General features: G+C 49.1%; 1 protein-coding gene across 4 annotated transcripts in view; it reads right to left on the bottom strand.

Moving 5' to 3' along the window:
* ZNF516 (zinc finger protein 516) overlaps positions 1–20,351 on the bottom strand; it is a 117,432-nt gene that overhangs the window by 54,691 nt on the left and 42,390 nt on the right. For all 4 annotated transcript variants that reach the window (XM_047766937.1, XM_047766938.1, XM_047766936.1 and 1 more), the window contains exon 2: positions 11,592–13,492. In XM_047766937.1, the coding sequence (XP_047622893.1) occupies positions 11,592–13,338 (1,747 nt within the window). In that variant the 5' untranslated portion in view covers positions 13,339–13,492. The remainder of the gene's footprint in view (positions 1–11,591; positions 13,493–20,351) is intronic.

The raw sequence follows: 20,351 nt of genomic DNA, 5'->3' as shown, positions 1-20,351 counted from the left end.
CCTCACCTGGGGGCAGAAGAGCTGGGGGGGCGGTGATAGCCCTGAGGCAAGAAGAAGAGGCTTGGGGGACCCTAACCTTGCCCTGGAAGGCCCTCCCTAACCCCAGGACATCTGAAGGAACTGAGAAGTGACACATTCGGAGGCAGCAAGGGAAGAGGGACTGGGGGCTTCCAAAGAAGGCAAATCTGTGGGGATGACAAGGGCAGAGTCACAGCAATGCGTTCCAGGCACACCGGTGTCCAACTGTCACAGTCTGGGAGTCTGTCTCTGGCTGGGGACAAAGAGAGAACACCAAGTACAGATATCCTCTGAGGCTGGACGGACCGCCACAGAAGCCCCCTGCTCCCCAACATCATGCCTGGCCTCATGTGCAGGGTGCCGGATGAGACCTGCTGCCAGTTTCCTTCCCCCTCTTTCCATCTGAAAGGAAGAGGAGCAAAGGGGGCCAAAGGGCTAAACAGGAAGAGGGGGCTGATGACCAAGGCCAGCTGTGTAGGAGTGGGCCATCTGGACCGCAGGATGGCAGGCAGGAAAACACCAGCCCCTTACCCCCTTCTCCACCTGCTCTGGGAAGCTTCCAGGTGTGCCTCTACTCTGAAAACCTCTACGAATTTACAACAACCCCCCCAAACACCAGACCTTTCAACTCTAAGAAAAAAACCTCTGACTCAAGAAAGAAAACCTGAGAAATTCTGACCCAGAATGGAAAAGAAATGGGTAGATTTAAAAGGAATCAAAGAATCGGATGTCTGTCCTGTACAGTCCAGCTTCGAGGCAGCCCCACACAGGCAATTTACCTCTTCCTAACTCATCCCCAGCACCATGCCCTTCCATAGCTGGGCTTTCAAAACAACACCAAGAATCTGTTCCTAAGTGCTGAGGAGGCTGTCACCATGGAAACCGCAGAGACTCTTTTTTTCTCATTGGGATAACACACATCCTGTCCAGAACCTCATGTTCAGAGTGTCCAAAACTGCCCCAATCAGGAAGCTGCAACTCCTTTCTTCACACCTGAAATTCAGGAACTCTGTAAGTCACCTGTGGGTGATAGCGTGAGGCTGTTACTGATGCTCCCCTGTCGGCCAAAGAGCTTTCCAAGAAAAAACAGGTTTTAAGGGTTTCACATCTGTTTTCAATGTCACGGCCCTGCCCTACCAAATTTCATCATTTTTGAAAAAAACAGCACCAAGTCCTATTTCTTAAAAAGGAAAATGTTTAATCCACCAAGTGTTTTATGCACTTCGACTCCAATACCAGAATAATCCATGTAAATCTTATCTCATGAAGTCTGCAGAAAACAATTTTTTAAAAACCCATGATGTCACAGACAAGTTTTAAATCAAGGCCATTGCAGTGCCTAGCAGTCAGACTGGACACATGACTGACATTCCAATATCAAAAAGGAAGTTCTCCAACAGTCCAGTCCAATAATAAAAGATTTGATCGCTGGATTATCACCTGCAGGAACAACCTGACCTTGTGATCTTGGAGAAAATCACTATCCCTTGCAGGTTTCAGAGGTATTAGATTCAGGCACGACATCTTCTGGTGGCTGGCCAACCTATCATCAGAGTACCACCGGATTACCATTTTAGGTGATATAGTTCAGAAACCAATTAGATTATTAAATGAAAAGAGTAATCATAGTGAAACTGGAAAACAGTTTATTCACAGTGCTGAAAGTAATTATTCTGGAGTTCGAAAAAAGAACATGAGTAATACTCAGATCTGGCACACTGCTGAGAGAACACACTTGGCAGCTAGCAGTTAGCCCAAATGTCTTACTAATCTGCGAAAATACTTCTCTCAAGTCAGCAGCTGCCTTTGTAAATAAAACAGAAGGTGAGGCATCCTTTAAGCAGTTGTGATAACCCTGACCCCCCACACAGATACAGGTAAAATTCCAGCAATGAAAGTATGACCTTCTAACCTTTAATCCAGAGAAGAATATCTCTAGTAAAATACAGAACTGAAACCTCAATCCGTTTTCATATCCTAAGGATTACGCAAACTGTGTATGCAAATACTGGATCATACCAGCAGCCTACAAAGGTTTTCTGAAAAACCAGCCTCAGATTAGGTCCGGCGTATAGGAAATTAAGAAAAATAAAAAGATTTTTATTTTTATTTATTTATTTATTTTTGTCTCTTTAGGGCTACACCTGCAGCATATGGAGGTTCCCAGGGTAGGGGTTGAATCAGAGCTATGGCCGCTGGCCTACACCACAGCCACAGCAATGTGGGATCTGAGCTGAGTCTTCGACCTACACCACAGCTCACAGCAACAGATCCTTATCCCATTCAGCAAGGCCAGAGATGGAACATGCATCCTTATGGATGCTAGTCAGATTCTTTTCCACTGAGCCACGACGAGAACTTCATTTTTTTTTTTGGTCTTTTTGCCTTTTCTAGGGCTGCTTCCATGGCACATGGGAGGTTCCCAGGCTAGGGGTCGAATCGGAGCTGTAGCCACCGGCCTACACCAGAGTCACAGCAACTTGGGATCTGAGCCACGTCTGCGGCCCACACCACAGCTCACGGCAACGCCAGATCCTTAACCCACTGAGCAAGGCCAGGGATCGAACCCACAACCTCATGGTTCCTAGTCAGATTTGTTAACCACTGAGCCACGACAGGAACTCCAGGAACTCTAGATTTTTAAAAAACTAAACTCACAAATGAAAAATTAGGAACTTGTGCCAGTGATACATACACCAAAATATATTTCTCAAATAAATCCTCTGAAAAAAAGAGAATTTCCGCCAACTAAATAATTATGCGTACCCACAGCAAACACTCAAACCGAGGAAGATACAAACGGAACAGCACGCACAGTATCTAGTCAGCCAGACCAGGAGGTGCCCAATGAGGACAGCACATTCTGGAAGAAGGGGAAGCCTCAGCCCTGAGTGCATGTGCTTTCGAGGTCACGGGCAGGGCTGTGAAATTCCGATTCCCGGTGGGCTGGGCCATGGTGGGAACAGGCAGAACTGCATTCTCAGAAGGAAGGACTCCAGGGCTGTGGCAAAGGCATGTGGTCTCCACAGCTTTCAGCCTCCGTGCCCCCAGATTTCCCCTGGAAGGAGCAAGGGCTCCCGAGGCCAGTGCCCCACACTGTCCCCATGCTGTCCCCTCACAACCCCCACAACCCCTCACTCTGCCTCAGTGCTGAGCCCTGAAGCACCTAAGCTGTGTCCTACACTGAATGCGCCCCATCAGGCCCCTCCTCCCTCCCGACACAGCCCTAGGCCAAGGCAGGGACCGGCCCAGCTGCAGGTGGGGTCATGTGGCCCCTACACTCCAGGGCAGTCAGGAGGAGGTGGCATCCTGGGCCCCAGGCTCTACTCCTTCTACAGCCGCCAGGCATGGGGACCCTGGTAGTGAGTGGGAAACCCACAGGGACCTGAGCCACTGCTTCCTGGGAAGCTGGCCATGGATGTAGATGAGGTGGGAGTTGACAGCTTGCTACCCGCTCTCGGCCATCCAGCAGCAGAAGCGGCTGAGCCCTTTCCTGCTTCTCCACAGCAATACAGGTTCATAAAGAGGCCCAGGACATGGATGCCAATCACCGTACCAACACGAGACACTCAGGGCCAGAAGCCACAAGGAGCACCTTCCCAGAATCCTGAACCCACCAAACCTCAGCCCAAACATCAACTCCAGCCCATCCAAAAAGGCCAGGATATTATTTTCCATTCATACAGCCCTTTCAACTCAGAAACTGGGTGGAAGCACAAGATGTTCACATTAAACACTGTTGTTTGAGGCACTGCTACTGTTACTAGCTGTTGCTATGGTTACAGATGATGTGGGGACCAGACAGATGATAAAACAAGGGACCATCCCCGCTCTCCTGGGCACCACTCCCCCACAAACAAGATGCCACACTCTCCTTGGGGCCACTGCAGACAGAGGATGGACCCAAACAGCCTCCAGGAGGGGTTGCCAGCTACTGTGAGGTCAGGATCACCAGGGAGGTCAGAATGGACAAGCGGGCCTTGCCCGCCCAGAGCACAGTTCCACGAGAGGGATATACGGTCATGTGTGGCACGAAGCCGATGCCGTGAAACTAAGATGCCCAAATTCCAGGAACAGAGTGTCAAGGCCCGGAAGCGAGAGTCTAGGCAGGAGGGAGTCCCAGTCTCCAGAGAGAGTGGTGTCAAAACATGGTGCTCAGGCCAGGGGAGGGTCAATGGGCAGCTGTGAGCAGGGCATTCGGGGGTGCAGTGAAGTTGAAGGTGAGGCCATGGCTGTGGTCCTAGGAAGCCAGCGTGAGGCGCTGCAAGTCCTCGCCTTTCAATGGCAGCATCAAAGGGTGAGTAGAACAGCCACATGCCCGAATCTGCACTTTCAACAACTGGTACAAAGAAGGGGGTGCAGTCAGATGCATCACCCCAGGTTCATGATCATGCCTAGGATCATGAACAGGGCAGGGATGTCAGTGCTGGCTGGAGTAACGTGTGTCTAGGACAGCTGGGACATGACACCATCTCAGGGTCGGACCCCAGCTCAGCAGGTGTGAAATTCACTTCCACAGCCCGGGGTCAACTTCCCTCAGAGCTGACAGGCACGTGCCCCCTGCTGATGAGCAAGCAACACTTCAGAAGCAAAATCAGTTCAATCCACCTCTTGATGTGTAAGGCCATACCTCAAGAGACCAAATCCGGTTGTTTCCACTCACCACTGATGGAGAACATCTAGAAAAGAGGGTCTTACACGTCACATCAGAAGTCACAAGCTCACGTCTGAAGCGAGGAACCCAAGTTTCCCTTCATAACAAAATGGCAAAGCTGACATGTGAACCACGGGGAAGGAGCTGAAAATTGCAGCCAGCACCCTCCACACTGCAGATGAGAAAGCTAAAGCCAGCAGGCCAGTGGGACTGAAATAATAACAGAACTGAAGATAGGAAGCAGAGAGGGAAGTGACTGCAAAGCTGTCACATCCAATAAGACTGTACACACAGCCCATGCAGTTTCACTGGAATCCAGGAAGATCATTCATTTCGCCTTCAGATAACGCCCACTCCATGTTCACCGCGAGCTGCCTCCTGGTTATAGGAGATGAGAATCCCACCCTCTTGGGGATCGGCTTCTGCGGAGCACAGCAGGGCGGCCTCCATCTCAGCAGCCTCTGGGTGGGTGCGACTGCATACTGGGGATCTGGAGCCCTGTACGGGGACCACAGGCTTCTGCCTCTCACGTGACAAGCCAGGAAAGACACTTTCCTGGGCTGGGACATGGACCCTGTGGACCCCGGTTCTGGTGTTTACCCCAGTGTCTATAGGAGCTGTGTGAACAGGATGCCCAAGCCATGCCAGCCACCATACAGGGAATGCAGTGGCCATGACCCTGGTGGCTCGGATACTGGTCCTCTATGGCAACCTCGGAAGCCGACGTGTAGGGGTTGAGGAGCCCACTGGAGGCACACTGAGAGTTATTGCAAAAGGAGACCTACAACCTGGAGACCTGCCTCCTGTGCCTTTTACCAACTACACTGTCCTTGGACAATAAACACACCAGTGGCTCCAGGCAAGTGACGACGACTCCCCTGCACCCTGGCTTCCTCACTGCTACAACTCAGGCAGCCCAAACACCCCCCAGCTCCCTACCAGCTCTAAATCTATAGTTCTATTTTGTGTGAAAGAGACAGAGAGAAAACAAATCGAGTGTTCGCATTTTGCAAATAAACCAAAGTGTCTGAACGGTATCTGTCTCACAACCCTGAGGATGTGGACCTTTCGTGTCTCTCTCAGCAAGAGAGAGAAAACCAAGTCTAATCTCCAGAGTCTGACCAGTTCACGGCGTAATAAATTCATTCTGGAAGGCTGAGGGTGCAACATTCTGTCCAGGCAAATATCAGCACGCCCGCCACGCACAGATGATCAATGTTGGAAGAATCAGAATACAACAAACCACACTTCGAAGGCGCTACTCTCCTCGTAATTCAATCTTCTTTTGATGATGCAGAGGCACACCAGGGGATCACAGTGCCACATGGACAATTAACGTCGTCTCCGTGCACGCGCTGACGGAGGCTGGTTCTGGTTGCTAAGATGCCGACTAAACCAGAGGGCATTCTGCAGGCGGCTGTCAAGTGCATCTGAATATTTTTTTTCTTAAAGAACTTCACTGCATATTTATACTGAATAAGAATTAATATAAAGATTTTCAATTCTCACTTTATTCCCAGCTAAATTTGTCAGTGTTCAGTACAGTATAAAACACTAAGGGTGGTGTCACCCTCACGGTCTGCTTAAAGGACCTGTCGCAATTTGTGGCCCCTCTTCTCAATCTGGAGTCGACCTGCTCTCCCTTCGTCTTCATCGCCACTGTCTTGAGCCCCCTTCTCACCGGGCCCTGTCCCAGTCCTGTGCCCCAGACTCTCACAGGCACCTGGCACAGCGCATCTCACACGCAGCCTGGCACCTGTGCCAGCATCATGAGCGGCCGAGCAAGCCGCATGTGGACGTTTACCAGGCACCACTCAAGATGCACCTCTGGCCACTGGCGTGATGGGGAAGCTAGGCTAAGAGCCGGAGTGAACAGTGTCCAAGCAGAGCTGGCCTCCTGCCTTCACCTGCACCAATTCTGTAGGCTCCTTTTGAACAGGCCCTGGGTACCGTTTAGGACTGATCCCCTCAGGACAAGCCCTGCCTTAGCCCGGGCCCCTGGAGGTTCAATTCACATTCAGGCTTGTTCCCAGCTGTGCCTGCCTTGCGTCTCCATAGTCATATGTGTTCTGTTTCCCATCCACATGCAGAACTTCCCTTGCCTCATTTACTGTGTTTCTGTCTCCTTGATGCCCAACACCTTTCTTTGGGGTGCTATTTCTAGCCTCTTGTTGGGGCCGCTGATGAAGTTCTGAGTTCAGACAAAAGTCTTTGCCCATCGCGGGGCATCTGAGACGGGACCCAGGGGGCAAGGGGGGCCCGGCAAGCAGGTCCCAGCTTCCCAGCTCAGGACACACTCACCCTGCGCAGACCTGGCCAGAAGGATGATGGGGAGAGTGTGTCCCTTTAGAGTTCCTTCTGCTCTAGCCCCAAGTACATGCTAAGAATAAGTAGCAACTAAAGCTTCCCATCCTAGCAGGTCCCACCACCACTGCAAACACCCCTTCCCCAGCCCACCCTACACTCCACACTTTAACTTTCATTAGCTACATTCAACCAAAGCTGCTACAATGGGAGGGCATGTAACAGCATTTTCTCCTTCAGTTATTCTCATGACTGTCCAGTGTTCTAGCCAGAAAAAGAAAAAGAATAAAGAAAAAAAAATGGCTGATTAACCTTTTTGGGAACTGGGTGACCACAGCCTGGCCAGCCTCACCCACCACCAACATGGACAACTGGTCAGTCTCAAAGCATGTGCCCAACATTTGATACACAGAACACTGTGGCTCTTCTTTCAATTGGGACAGAAATAAAATGAGCTGTAATATCTGAGAGTGTTGGCCTGCAGGGAGACAGCAACAGAGAAATATAAGAAAATCGAAGCTTTCTAAAATAAACCCATTTCTTCCTTCTAACGATCTTTCTTTCCCTTGACTATATATATTTTTTTAAATTCTGAAAACCCTCTCCTTAATTCTTCAGACTACGTATTTGGTTTAAGAACTTTTTACTCTATTAAGTTGAACCATACTGTTTGCTATCTTTGTCAGTTAAGAACAGTAAAATATTCACAATTTTATATTTGCAATTTCAAAACCTGGGGCTCTACTACCAATTAAGTTACAGACACTATCCAGATACAGAGAGAGGGTGGGTTCAATAGACTATGAATTTGATGTGATACAGGTTGGAACTACAAAAGACAGTTAAATCCAAGGGAAATACAGCCATTATCTGTAATAACTCTTCAGAAAAATACTGAATCATTATATTGTATACCTGAAACTAATATAATATTGTAAAGCAATTACACTTCAATAAAAAATAAAAACCAAGGGTAGTCATCTAAGTTTTAGCAAAAGTGACACACAGATAAACAGAAGAAACAGGTTTTGCATCAAGCGGGGGCCCCCCAACATGAGGTCAGGCTTCTCCCAAAGGCCCCACATAGAACAGCCCAGGGACCTTGTGAACTCAATCCCTCAAGACACGCTCAGCATCTTCCATCCTTCCTAGGTCCCCCCAGCACTTTCTGAGCAGAGTTCCTGCCACTTTGGCCTGTTCACCTATGAAGCTATATTCTCCTGCCCTTAGTGAACCTCTGAATGCCCTGACTCTGTGTGGGGTTTGAAAATGTTAATTTTTACAAATCTCGATTACATTCCCTTTTGATGCCCCTCTTCCCTAATTAGAATGATTTTTGTGAACTCCAAACATATACTTCTTCTTCTTTTTTTTTTTTGTCTTTTTGTCTTTTTAGGGCCGCACCCGCGGCATATGGACGTTTCCAGGCTAGGGGTCTAATTGGAGCTGTATCCTCCAGCCTACACCAGAGCCACAGCAATGTCAGATTCGAGCTGCAACCTACACCACAGCTTATGGCCCACTGAGCAAAGCCAGGGATCAAACCCGAAACCTCATGGTTCCTAATCGGATTCATTTCCGATGCATCACGATACAAACTCCCAAACACGTACTTTCTATAGGTGCCAGTTTCTCAATGAAGACTTAAACCTAGCTCAGTAACACATTTTAGGTATTGAATTTTATTCACAACTTTTTTCTTAGACTATTTTAAGTCAGTAATGAGGGCAGCTGGAACCTGGTCTTACGTGGAAATAAAGGTAGTGTTATAATCAGTGCTTTCCCAAGGAGTAGAAGGCAACACTCAACAAAGAATGTTCCACAAAAAAAAATTAAAAATGGAGTTTCTTTCCATTAATCTGATAATGCAAATCATCTCTAGATCCAGAAGCAGCATTCAAATCCACTCCTGGACATGAAAAAAATCTTTAAGGAAAATTATGGCACAATGAGGACTTAACTGGTCACAAAGATCTAAATTCTAACGTCAACTTCGCTACCACAAGTAGCCAAATGCATCCTTCTGAGAACTGGTATGAACTTTTGTCTCTCAACTTCTACCTGTTTCCTCTCATAATTTTAACCAGTCATCCCATCCAGTTTCTATGAGAGTTTAGCATCATTTAAATGTTTAAAGATCTAAGTAATCATTCAGTGATATGAAAGGCAAGTTATTTTCCAAAGCTGAATGTGTTTTTTAACAAAAGAAAGGCTCGCTGTAGATCAAAATAGAGGATTCAAAATATCCATTTGCTTTTCCAAAGTAGCCATTCCCAAGGTCTTGCCAATCCCAAAATACTCAATTTCGTGAGTATTAAATCCACAGAACGCATCTCTCTCCTTAAGGGGCATCCACAGGGCAGCAATTCAATGCCGGCTAGAGCATTAAAACCCTATTATGATATAAAACTTGTGTTTTTAAGAGGAAAGACACTGTCCTTTGGGTTTACAAAAAGTGACTCACGGCAGACCTACAATGTTCTTCAGCATTTTATGCCACTGTCATGCCATAAATTCCTTCTGCTACAGTTTCTCCGTAAGCTACAATATTCTGCTGTCAACTTGTTAAAACTCACTACCACATAGAATCTTGTTATGGAATCATCTCAGGTACCAAAATTTCTCAAAAAGTAGATTACATATACAGAAAATACATATAATCTCATTAAGAAGTAAATGATAATCTCTAAAATTTAATGAACCTGAGAAGGAAAAAAAAGTAAATTCCAGTTGAGAGTGACTGAAATTTGATCTTTCCAACATCTTGACTTTGAAAGCACCATTGGATTAGCTTATTATTCATCATTTCACTGCCATCCTAATAGACAGAAAGAAAGCTCAAGAGCTTTCCCCAAAATTAAAAATATTAGTCTTCAACGTAAAAAAAAAAAAAAATGATGGCCAGTGTAATATTTCATGCAATGTACTCCAAAATGCAACCATTGTATTACTGAAATCTGACCAGTAAAATCTATTGTTGTCAGTATTTTTCAAAAGGGAAACCAAGAACTCATCTTAAAAATGCCACCCAGGGGACACAATTGGGTTCCCCAGGTTTTATATGACCAGCTGTTAGAAGAATCCAAAAAAGCTCACAAATGGGGCATTTTCAGATAACAGTATATTGTCCTGCTCCTTCCCACTTAAATGATTAAGGAATGAAATACAAAATACAAGCTGATGCATACATGATGTGTTATTTTTCATTTTCCCACATATATGTTTGTGCAAATTCAGCACAGAATGCCCTCCAGGATCAGAGAAACAAATTCTTTCTACACTTTTACTGACTCCATACATATTCGTGATATCAGATGCTCACATTATACATACCACATAAACCTATAATCAAACTGCTCAGGAGAAGTGGATAAATGTTTAATAAGGGAAATATAACACATACTTATTGGCTTTTTTTTTAATAAGACATGCACAGGGGTGGTTTTCCTCACTACGGAAAATAAAAGCCCGGCTGAAGCACCTGGGTTTCTATCATCTCTGACCCTTCAGTAAAAGCAACATCCATTAACCAATTTTCAGGAAGAAGAGAAAAACATTCCTGGCTATGTGAAGAAAGTCACAAGTATGAAACCGAAACATCACCCTCCACTTAAAAGAATTACCCAAAACAAAAAATAATGAAGAAAATATCAAAATGTTTAAAATTTATTTTAAAAAATAGGAAAATGATGAAAACAAAGTTGGCCAAGCATATTTAAATATTTACATAGCTGCAATTTGGAAAGTAATCTGGTTCCAATTAGCCATCTCTAAATCCACAGGGTTACTTGAATCCAAGGAGATTAATTATAACTGCACACAAGTTGAAGTTTGTCTTTTACCCAGCTGTCTGCTGCAAGGAGGGAGCAGAGGAAAGGGAGTGTGTGCCAGCTGAGGGTGAGGGAGCTGGGTGGGGACTGCAGAGAAGGAGGGGATCCATCTCCCATTATTGGCTCAGAAATGACTGGTGCACCAGGGAGACCATCACCTCAAGAGCTAATGGTGTTAATTTATGCAAATGCTACTGGCAATCAGCAAACAGGAGACTGAAGTGGAGCTGACAGGGGGCGGGATCTGCACCCACCAGCCAGAGCTCCAGATACACAGTGGGTGTAGAATACCTGAGAGCCAGGCTACCTAAGCCACAATTACGTGAGCCTCGGACACCTGGGAAAGGGTACCCAAGCACAGGGCCACCTTAGCACCAGGACTATGTGGTCCTGGCCAACCAGGGTGTCAGACCACCGAGGGACAGGGCTGACTGAGCCTCAGCTACCTGAGCACGGGTGACCTGGGCTCCAGAACTCCCTGGCCTGGGCCACCTGGCTGTGCTCTATGGGTCCTGGACTTCCTGGGTTTAGGGCAACCCAGGCACAGGGCTATCTGGCTACAGGGCTAACTGAGCCTGGGCTACCTGAGTGTGACATACCTGGGCAAGGGCTTCCTGAGCCTGGACCACTTGGGTGTGGGACTGCCCCGGCATAGGACTACCTGAGCCCGAGCCACCTGGACACGGGCTACCTAGGCAAGGGCGACCCAGGCACAGAGCTGCGGGTACCTGGGCAACCTGAGCCCACCCTACCTGCGCCGGGACCAGCCGGGCGCACACGCTCACCTGGTGCAGAGTGGGCTGTACCCTCCTCTCCGCTTTCATCGGCGGCCTCATCCGCCAGGCCGGAGCCCGGGGAGTCGACAGCGGCGCAGGCTGAGCCAGGGCTGCTGGGCTGCGAGGCCGAGTCGCCCTCGCTGAGAGAACCGCAGCGGGCGCGGGGCACGCGCTCCCCAGGGCCTTCGCGGTGGCGGCGCGCGCGCCGGTGCACGCGCGAGTGCAGCACCATTTGGTGGTAGGTGCGGAAGATCTTGCCGCACTCGAAACACTCGGACGACTTGCTGTGGCCGGCAGGGGCAGCTGCGCGGCGGCTGGCACGCGCGGCCGGCCGGGGGTCCAGGGGCCCAGGCGCAGGGTCCCCGGGCGCTCCCGCCCTCTTGCGCGGGGGTCCCGGCGCGCCGGGCTCGGGCTCACGCTTGCGTTTCTCCTGGCTCACCAGGATGAACTCGCGCCGCTCCTTGTCGAAGGCCACGTCCCCTGCCAGCGCTTCGTCCCACGCCGCGTACTTGAGGTACTCGGCCGGCTCGGCCACCTTGCCTCTGGTGGCCAGCTGCCAGGCCTGGTAGCTGTTGACCGGGTCCAGCTCAGCCACGCGCCGCCCGGCCTGCCCGTGGGCGGGCGCGCCGGTCGCCGGGCGCAGGTTCAGGCACTGAAGGAAGAGCTGCTGGGAGTCGGGGGCGCCCTCCGAGGCCGGGGCGCGCGGCCGGCCGGCCTCCACCCGTCGGTGGATGGCGTTGTGCGCGTTCAAGCTGTCCAGGTTTGTAAACAGGTTCCCGCACTTGGTGCAGACTTCGTAGAGGGACAGGCCGGCCACGATCACCTCCTCCTGCACCACATCGTTGATGGTGGCGACGGGGTCCAGCTCGCTCCGGGGCTTGTTCTTGCTCCCCGCCTTCGGGCCATGCGCCTTCATGTGGTTCTTCAGGAACCAAGGCTCCTTGAACCGCCGGCCGCAGATGTGGCAGCCGTGGTCGAAGGAGCCCCTGTGCTTCTTCATGTGCGCCTTCAGGAACCAGGTCTGGCTGAAGGCCTGGCCGCACACCTCGCAGGGGAACTCACCCGGGGGCAGCTCGGGCTTGCAGTTCTCCACCTCAGCCTCACCCCGCGGCCCCTGCGCTGTGATGTGGTCCTTCTCAATGTGGCTCAGCAGGGATTCCTCCCGCAGGGTCACATAGCTGCACAGCCGGCATTTGAAGGGCTTGTGCGCCTGGTGCACGTGCTGCTCCAGGTCCTTCTTGCGCTCGAACTTGCTCTTGCAGAAGGAGCACTGCCCGGTCACCGAAGCCGCCGCCCTGCCCTCCTCGGTGGCGCACGCCATCCCCTCTGTCTCCTTCTTGCTGCTCCTCAGCAGGATCTTGCCGTTGTCCACCTGGGTGGCGCCATTCAGGATCCTGTTGCAGGCCGAGGTGCTCTTCGTGGGACTGGCGCAGCCGTCCAGACCCTCGGACACGCGCGTCTCGCCAGCCTCGGGCTCGTGGCCCTGGATCAAGGTTCCTGTGCGGTGGCTGCGGATGTGGATCTTCAGGTTGCCCTTCTGGGAAGCCCGGTGGTCACAGTACGGGCACTTGTAGGGCTTCTCCCCCGTGTGCTTGCGCATGTGCTGGGACAGGGAGCTCTGGAAAGGAAAGCTCTTGCCACAGATGCAGCAGCTGTGACTCAGGGCCCTGTCCCCGTCCGCCTCGGGGCTCCTGCTGGCCCTGGTGGGGCTGGGGCCCCTTCTAAGCTCCATCTCAGCCTCCCGGGTGCGGTCCATCTCGGCGACGAGGGCTCTGGGTCACTCAGGCCTGCTGGAGGGCGTCTTATCGCTCCATTTTCAGGTGAGCCTCCTGCTTCCGGGCTGCAGAGGTGCACCTGCCCCGAGGTCGTGCATATCCTACCTGGAAAGCATGGCTGGCAGCAGCAGGCACCTGAAACCAAAAGGACAGGAGATCTTAGGGACGTGTTTTCACGCTTACACAGGAACCCAGCAACATCCACTGCCAGCAATTTGCACATCCCTCCCTCAAAATACCTATCCCAACCAACCAGAGAAGCATCTACAAAAGTTTCAATGGGCTACAAGCAGCTGCTTTCCTTTAAAACAATAACTGAACAATTAATTACAGATAATAATTGCATGCTAAATCATTAAAATAACTAATTGTAAATGATTGTGCATGGAAACAATTTTTTAACAAAGATGTCAACTCTTTTAAGGAGAGACCGTGGTGAGAGGGTTTGAGAGAGTGTGAGGAACACAGGACAGAAGAGGGCCTGGGGACAAGGGCCTCTTCACCTGCCTCACAATGCCCCCCCACCCCCCCGCACCTGATCCTGTCCTTTCTCTCCTGTGCCCCCTCCCTGCTCTGTCCCCAAACACCCTTGAAGATCTGGCCACAGGGCTGAGTCCCAGTTCCCATGCAGGACACCTTTGACCTCGGAAATCATGCAGCCTCCCCCTTTCTCCACAGGTGGGATGGCCACAGCAGCACCTTCCCCCGGGGGGAGAGGAGGTCTGAGCTCGATGGTAGCAGGTGTCACACTGTGTAGTCACTGCCACTTTCACGCCTGTCCACCCTCTGGAGGACAAGGAGCTGGCTCTGGTTTGGGCTGATCCTTCAGATGCTGGGCCTGTCCCTCACCTGCGCATAGGCAAAGGTGAGGTGGATGGGGGGTGCACGGCGCTGTGCCTGGCACACATCAGGCACCCATCTGCGCTGTGGGAGAGCGTACTCTGACGCCTGTAAACCACCATATGAGCCCAAAACAGTACTTGCTGAAAAGTAGCTATCACAGCAATTTCCATCTGACTAGTGATAAGGAGAATCAAGGAAACAATAAGCCCACCAGAAGGGATGTGAGAGGCTGGACCATATTGGGACGGGTTAGAAAGAGACAGAGCCACACACAGGCCCCCAGGGCCCATCTGTTTACCTTCTTATCTCTAAACAGAAGTAATTGAGTTAATGATTCTGAAGGTCTCCCTACTGTTGGAGGCTCCAGACTTGTGCAGAGAGGCGCCCAGATGGGCAGATTTTCTTTTTGAAAAAAGCTGTAACATGTAGAAAGGAAGCCACGTTTTTTTGTTTGGTTGGTTTTTGTTTTTTTTACAAACTTCCAACCTCATACACACTAAGAACTCCTATTTAGTTACAAGACCTAAAGAAGTCATGTGTTTCCAGTTGAGAAGCAGTAGCATATAGCGCACATCATATGTTTGAAGACAAAAGGCTCTGTCCCCAAAAGGGCTAGGCAGCACGTCCCTATTTGCTCTTGGTGGTCCCACCTGCCATGTTTTCCCTGGAGCAGACACAGAAAAGTATACTGATGGTGGAAGGGGGAGTCTCCCAAACACCCCCACGGGTTGCTAGCAGATGACAATCTATTCCTCCACTCTATCATCTGGGACAGACACCTCCTAAAAATACAACAAACCCTCTGCCCTTTACAAAGCCCTCCTCCCAGAGACCCCACAAGGGGCAGACATCTCACTCAGATCAAGTATTCTCAAACATCTTTAGAGAAAGCCCCATGCTAGTAAGTTTCTCAGGCACCTCAGGAAACCAAAACAGCCTGAGCAGCAAACTCTGGAAAGAAGCAGGAGACATGGCTGCAGTCAGACTATTCTTCCCTTCACACCAGTGGGTAGAGCCACCCTGCCAGCTATCACCACCCCCCCAAAGCCACACCCCAGGACAGAGGAGGAAGGAAAGAGGTGTGAGACAGGAAACTCCCCCCAAAATAAACAAACAAAAGTCTCCCTAAAGCCAGATAAACAAAGGAGGTTAACGAGAACAGCTTCGTGACAATTCAAGCTAATTGAGTTTCTCAAGCTGTCTTGCAAAGCTACATACTATTTATGATGATTTTATGAGAGAAATGATCTATCTGCGTGCATCCCCTTCTATCTCAGGGCTTCTTTCATTCCCCCCAAATGCTAAAGTTGCTTTCATATACAAAAGTATAACTAAAACATACCATTTACACTTAATTTAGTAATATAATCTGAGTACAAAAATCTTCCGAGTTTAAAGAAGAGTAAGTGCACAGGGAAAAAAAAAAAAACTAAAACACAAGAAACTGGTGGCTCTGAAGTCATTCCACAGACTCCACTGGACCACCAAGTCAGCTCATCAAGGATGTTAAATGTCAGAAGTTCTCCAGTTCAAGGGAATTGCATATTCAAAACCCAGCCACGAAGACAAGAGTCACGAAGCATGAACACTCAGCTAGCTAAGGCTCATGAAAGGCAACTTGGAAAAGAAAACACATTTTTCAAGTAAGAGAACTTGTTCAAATCGCCAAAAATGCACTCTGGCCAGTTTGTTCCTTTCTTATCTGCTACACCCTGCCATTCTGGGCACTCCTGGGGGCCACAGAGAGTTAACACCCTCAGAGCCAGAGGCTGCTCCAGGGATCCACACAGAGACCCCACCTCCAAGGCGTCCAGGTGTAGCGCAACATCCAGCTGTTACCAGTCACGTGAATTTCAGGAGGTATCCCTCACACCCAGGCAGTCAGAAAAGGCCAGGGGGAAGTCATGCGACACCAAAGCCCCTGGCAAGCACCTCCTCCAAGTGCCACCCAGATTGACCATCACAGTGCAGAGTACGGTCCACAGACAATACGAAGGCTGCCCAATGGAGCTTCGCTTCCCCTGCCAGGCAGCCCGGGTCGGCTGGCCTGAAGGCCCAGAGAAAAGGGCAAGGAGGGTCCAATGTGAGCACAGCCCCCGCCACAGTCACGATCCTGGAGGCCACCTCCAGCATCCAGGCACACCCAAAGGATGCAACGGCACTGCCGGCCCTTCTTTGCACGCGGCAGGTAAAGGGGGGCACTCAGACTCTTCTGCACATTTAAAAAGGCTTGGCACTGCCGTCTTTACTACCAGAGAAATCCACATCCCGTTTCCTCATTACAGCCTTGATATGTCAAGCTCCTGATTCCCCAATGCCCCCAGCGCCCCAGCCAAAGCCTAGACACTTCCCCTCCAGAAACCCAAACACTAGAGAGTACAGTTTTCATCTCTTATTCGGCCTTCCTGCAAAACTAGCTTAAAAGCTTCACCCAAAGCCAGCAGGGCCCTGCATTTACAGGAAAATCCTCACTCCGGCGCATTAACGGCGCCTGTGAATCAGCACAAGCCCCTTCCTGTCTTGTTTTCCACTTCTCTGCCCACCCCATCTTTCAGCCCTAAGCCCTGCTGTAAATCCCTGTGAGAACTACGTATCTTCTTAAAGAACTTAAAAATATTTGGAGGGGGGAAATATAAAAATGGAAAAACGGAAAAATATCATGAGAGTAATCACTATTTAAGCTCAAAACCCTATTATCTTAAGGAAATCATAAAATCAACAAAACTGGCTCCACTTGAATGAGGCCATTAAGTGGCCCCCTTCCTGAAGCCCACAGTCGACTCATGAAGTTTCTTGCAAACCTTTATAGAAACAGCCAAAAAGGAATTCCTCACAACAGTCTTCTTAGTCCACAGCCGAATCAACAGATCTTCGTGATCTTTCTTTTCAGTGGCAGGCAAAAACTACTATTTAAGAGAAGAGTCATCACTTCTTTTCCCAAAAAGAACAAAGTTCATCAGAACCTCCAACGTGAAAATGCACCAGGGATGGCCACCCAGTTAGAAGACTTACAGGGACTTTATCAGCCCCTAACCCATAGCACCGACCGGCTGGCTCTGCCAACCTTTAGGAAAACTCCCAGCCTCCGGGAGCCGGGAAGGTCTCCATGGTTTCTTCACTCTGATGGGGGCCTTGGCAGTGAGGGGTTCCATCCAAACACCCTGTGACAGTGTCGCACTTGGCAGTTTCAGCCAAGTTCATCCTGGTACTAAGCTGTCCCATTTCACTCTCACAGACCAAGGTCGGCCAAGTGCAGCCGGGTGTCCCCACTCCTCCTGAACACACTGACCTAACAATAACTAGCCTTACAAAGTGTTGTCATAAATGCTAGCTTCTTACTGATACCAGAGTGAGCAAAGTAAGTCTTCCAGCAACATACATATCAGGAGGTAGAGGGGAGAGAAAATGCACACACGGGTGTCCCCACCGACATATGACATGTCCACCCATATACGTACACACAGAAAGTGCAGCCCCATCTGAGTCATATTTTGCCTGTAATGAACCACAGTTCTGTTATTGTATTACAAACTTTTTCCAAGGCTGTAACTGGGAACTTGCCAGACAAGCCTGTAATTTAATTGTTTAAGCATAAAATTAGGCTTGCTGATTAGGGTTTTAAAATAGATTTCCAATGCATCTCTCACTGTGTATGTGTGTGTGTGTTTCTCACAGGGATGTAACCAACAGTTTGAAGCTACATTTTTTTTGCGGGGCCACACTCTCAGCATATGGAAGTTCCCAGGCCAGAGATGGAACGCGAGCCACCCCAGAGACAATGCTGGATCCTTAGCCCACTGTGCCACAGCAGGAACTCCCTGAAGTTACTTCTTTAAAACACCCTATGTAATTTTCAAAATAAATTTCATTTTTTAAAAGTTAAGTAATTTAATTATAATTATAAGAAGAGGGAAAAGTAAAATGTTAGAGAAAATATAAATCTGAGCTCCTAGCATAAAATGCATTATAATGAAGCTAAGGAAGGGTTTGAGGAAGTGCAAAATACAAAAGTTTTGAAAATAAAATATGTAGCTAAACTTAAGAAGTAGTTATGTGACAGCATAAATAAAGCACAAGGTCTAAATATACATACGTATGGGCGCTGCCATACAGACAGTCTTTCTTCTTACTCCTGCACAGCACAAATGAAAAGAGTTCACTTTCTCAGGATTGCTTATAGCCACTGGATTTGGGATAAACTTAATCTGTGGGTAAATGTTTCAACTAATAAATCCTTTCTGTAAGTGAGGACCCTGGGAACTGTGTCTTGGACCTAACACAAGACAGAAAAGTCACTTCCTGACATGTCCCCTGGTGATCCTGTGAAACAGCCCGAGGACCCCAAGAATCCCACCTGCCCAACAGTAACTCCTTCCAGAACCAGCCCAGCAGGGTCGGGATCCAGGTCAAAGCCCTGTCACAAAGCTGATGATCATAGACCAACAACGTCCCACACCCTCTCCCCTGAGGATTCCCAGTGTGAGCCCCACAGTTCTGCCCGAGGGGCGAGTTAACAGGGTTTCATCACAACTACTGAGAGCCTACTGGGCGCCAGGCCACTGATGGAACCTAAGGGCTCAGGTAACTAAGCAACAGCCTTGGTTCCAAGGGGCCCGGAAGTCGGAAGAAAGTGCAGCCGCACAGAAAACAGCAGCAGCATAAAGGAAGGGAAGTGAGGACCTGCCTTGGCAAAGGTGGCCCGTCTCCCCAGGGAAGCCAGGGATCTCTCTGGGATCAGCCTTCAGAGCGAAAGATCCAGGAGGAGCCCCAGCATCCTGGTGGCTGCGCCTCCAATTCACACTTGAATCCACAGGCTCACCTTCATTTCAAACAAAAGTCATCTTCCCAAGCACAGCGCTGGGTGGCCTCTCTGGGGCATCAACCCTTCACAGGCTCTTCCCACCCTTAACATGAGGCCCAAACTCCCCTCTGGGCTCTTGCAGGCCTAAGCCCTGTCCTGCTGGGGTCTCATGCCTGTACCCATGGCAGCACACCTGCCCCACAGCCGAGTGGATGCACGATCACTCGTACCGCAGGGCCCTCCCATGTGTTGTTTCCACCCACCGTCCACTTTCTCAGGTATGGTCCTTCTAAGAGGCCTTTCCTGACCCCCTTCACCCTGTGACCAGGTCCCCCTGCACGCTGCACTCCCCTGGCCCTATCCCAGTGCACGTCTGGACGTGCTACAATCACAGCTCCTAGAATCTGTCACTCATGTGTCAGGCATCACACTAGTGAAGGCAGGCTCACCAAACACCGTTGACGCTGATGCCAGCCCAGAGCCAAGCTGGGAGTGGGCATCCACCACTGTCAGAGATGGTCCAGGGCCCAGAGCTTTGAGGGAGTAACCCAAGATCCAAATCCAGCTCTGCTGCTCATGGGGATTGGCTGAGTGACCCTGAGCCGGTGTCTTAACCTCACAGTTCTTTGGTCCATTTCTTCACTTTTTAAATGTAAATGATGGTAATGATAACTATATTACAGCATTTTATAAGGTTTAAATTAACCTTATAAAAAAGTACAAAGTACAATGTTTAGCCCCTTGTCAAAATACCTAATTGGTATTATTATTATTATTAATAATAGTTAAATAAATGAATGAATATCAGTGCAGTACCCAAAGATACCCAGTCACTTGCAGTGACACTATTTGGTTTAATAAGCTCAAAAGGATGAAACAGTAGTATAGGAAGTTACATTCGAAATGGCTAAATAATAACACCTACATATTCACTGGGCCCTGTGTGGTTCACTACAAAGATTACTTAACACAATTACGTCTTCCACCAATGGCTACAATCGTCCACAGCAGACATGTTCAAACCCGTTTTAGCTCCAGACTCCATAAAAAGTAAACTTGAATACAGGCTGGATGTTAGACAATACTTGAGAATTACTATTGCTATTACTTTTTGTTAGGTTGGTAAAATAGGAGAACGTTCTTAGTTTTTAAGATGCGTGATGAAATATCTTGGAGGCAGTTTCCAAAAAAGAAGAGAAGGCAAGAGCATCAAACGCTAAAAACTGCTAGGGCCAGATGCTGATGTATAGATAGATGTTCATTAGCTACTCACTCTATCCATTCTGATGGGTTTTGGATAAAAGAAGGTAAAAAAATAACTCCCGCTTATACCTCCAGTAGGTAACACAA

Source organism: Phacochoerus africanus, chromosome 2 (genome assembly GCF_016906955.1).
Source record: "Phacochoerus africanus isolate WHEZ1 chromosome 2, ROS_Pafr_v1, whole genome shotgun sequence".
Lineage (NCBI taxonomy): Eukaryota > Metazoa > Chordata > Mammalia > Artiodactyla > Suidae > Phacochoerus > Phacochoerus africanus.
The sequence above is the reverse complement of the archived record's forward strand: the minus strand, read 5'-3'. Positions and strand labels throughout refer to the sequence as shown.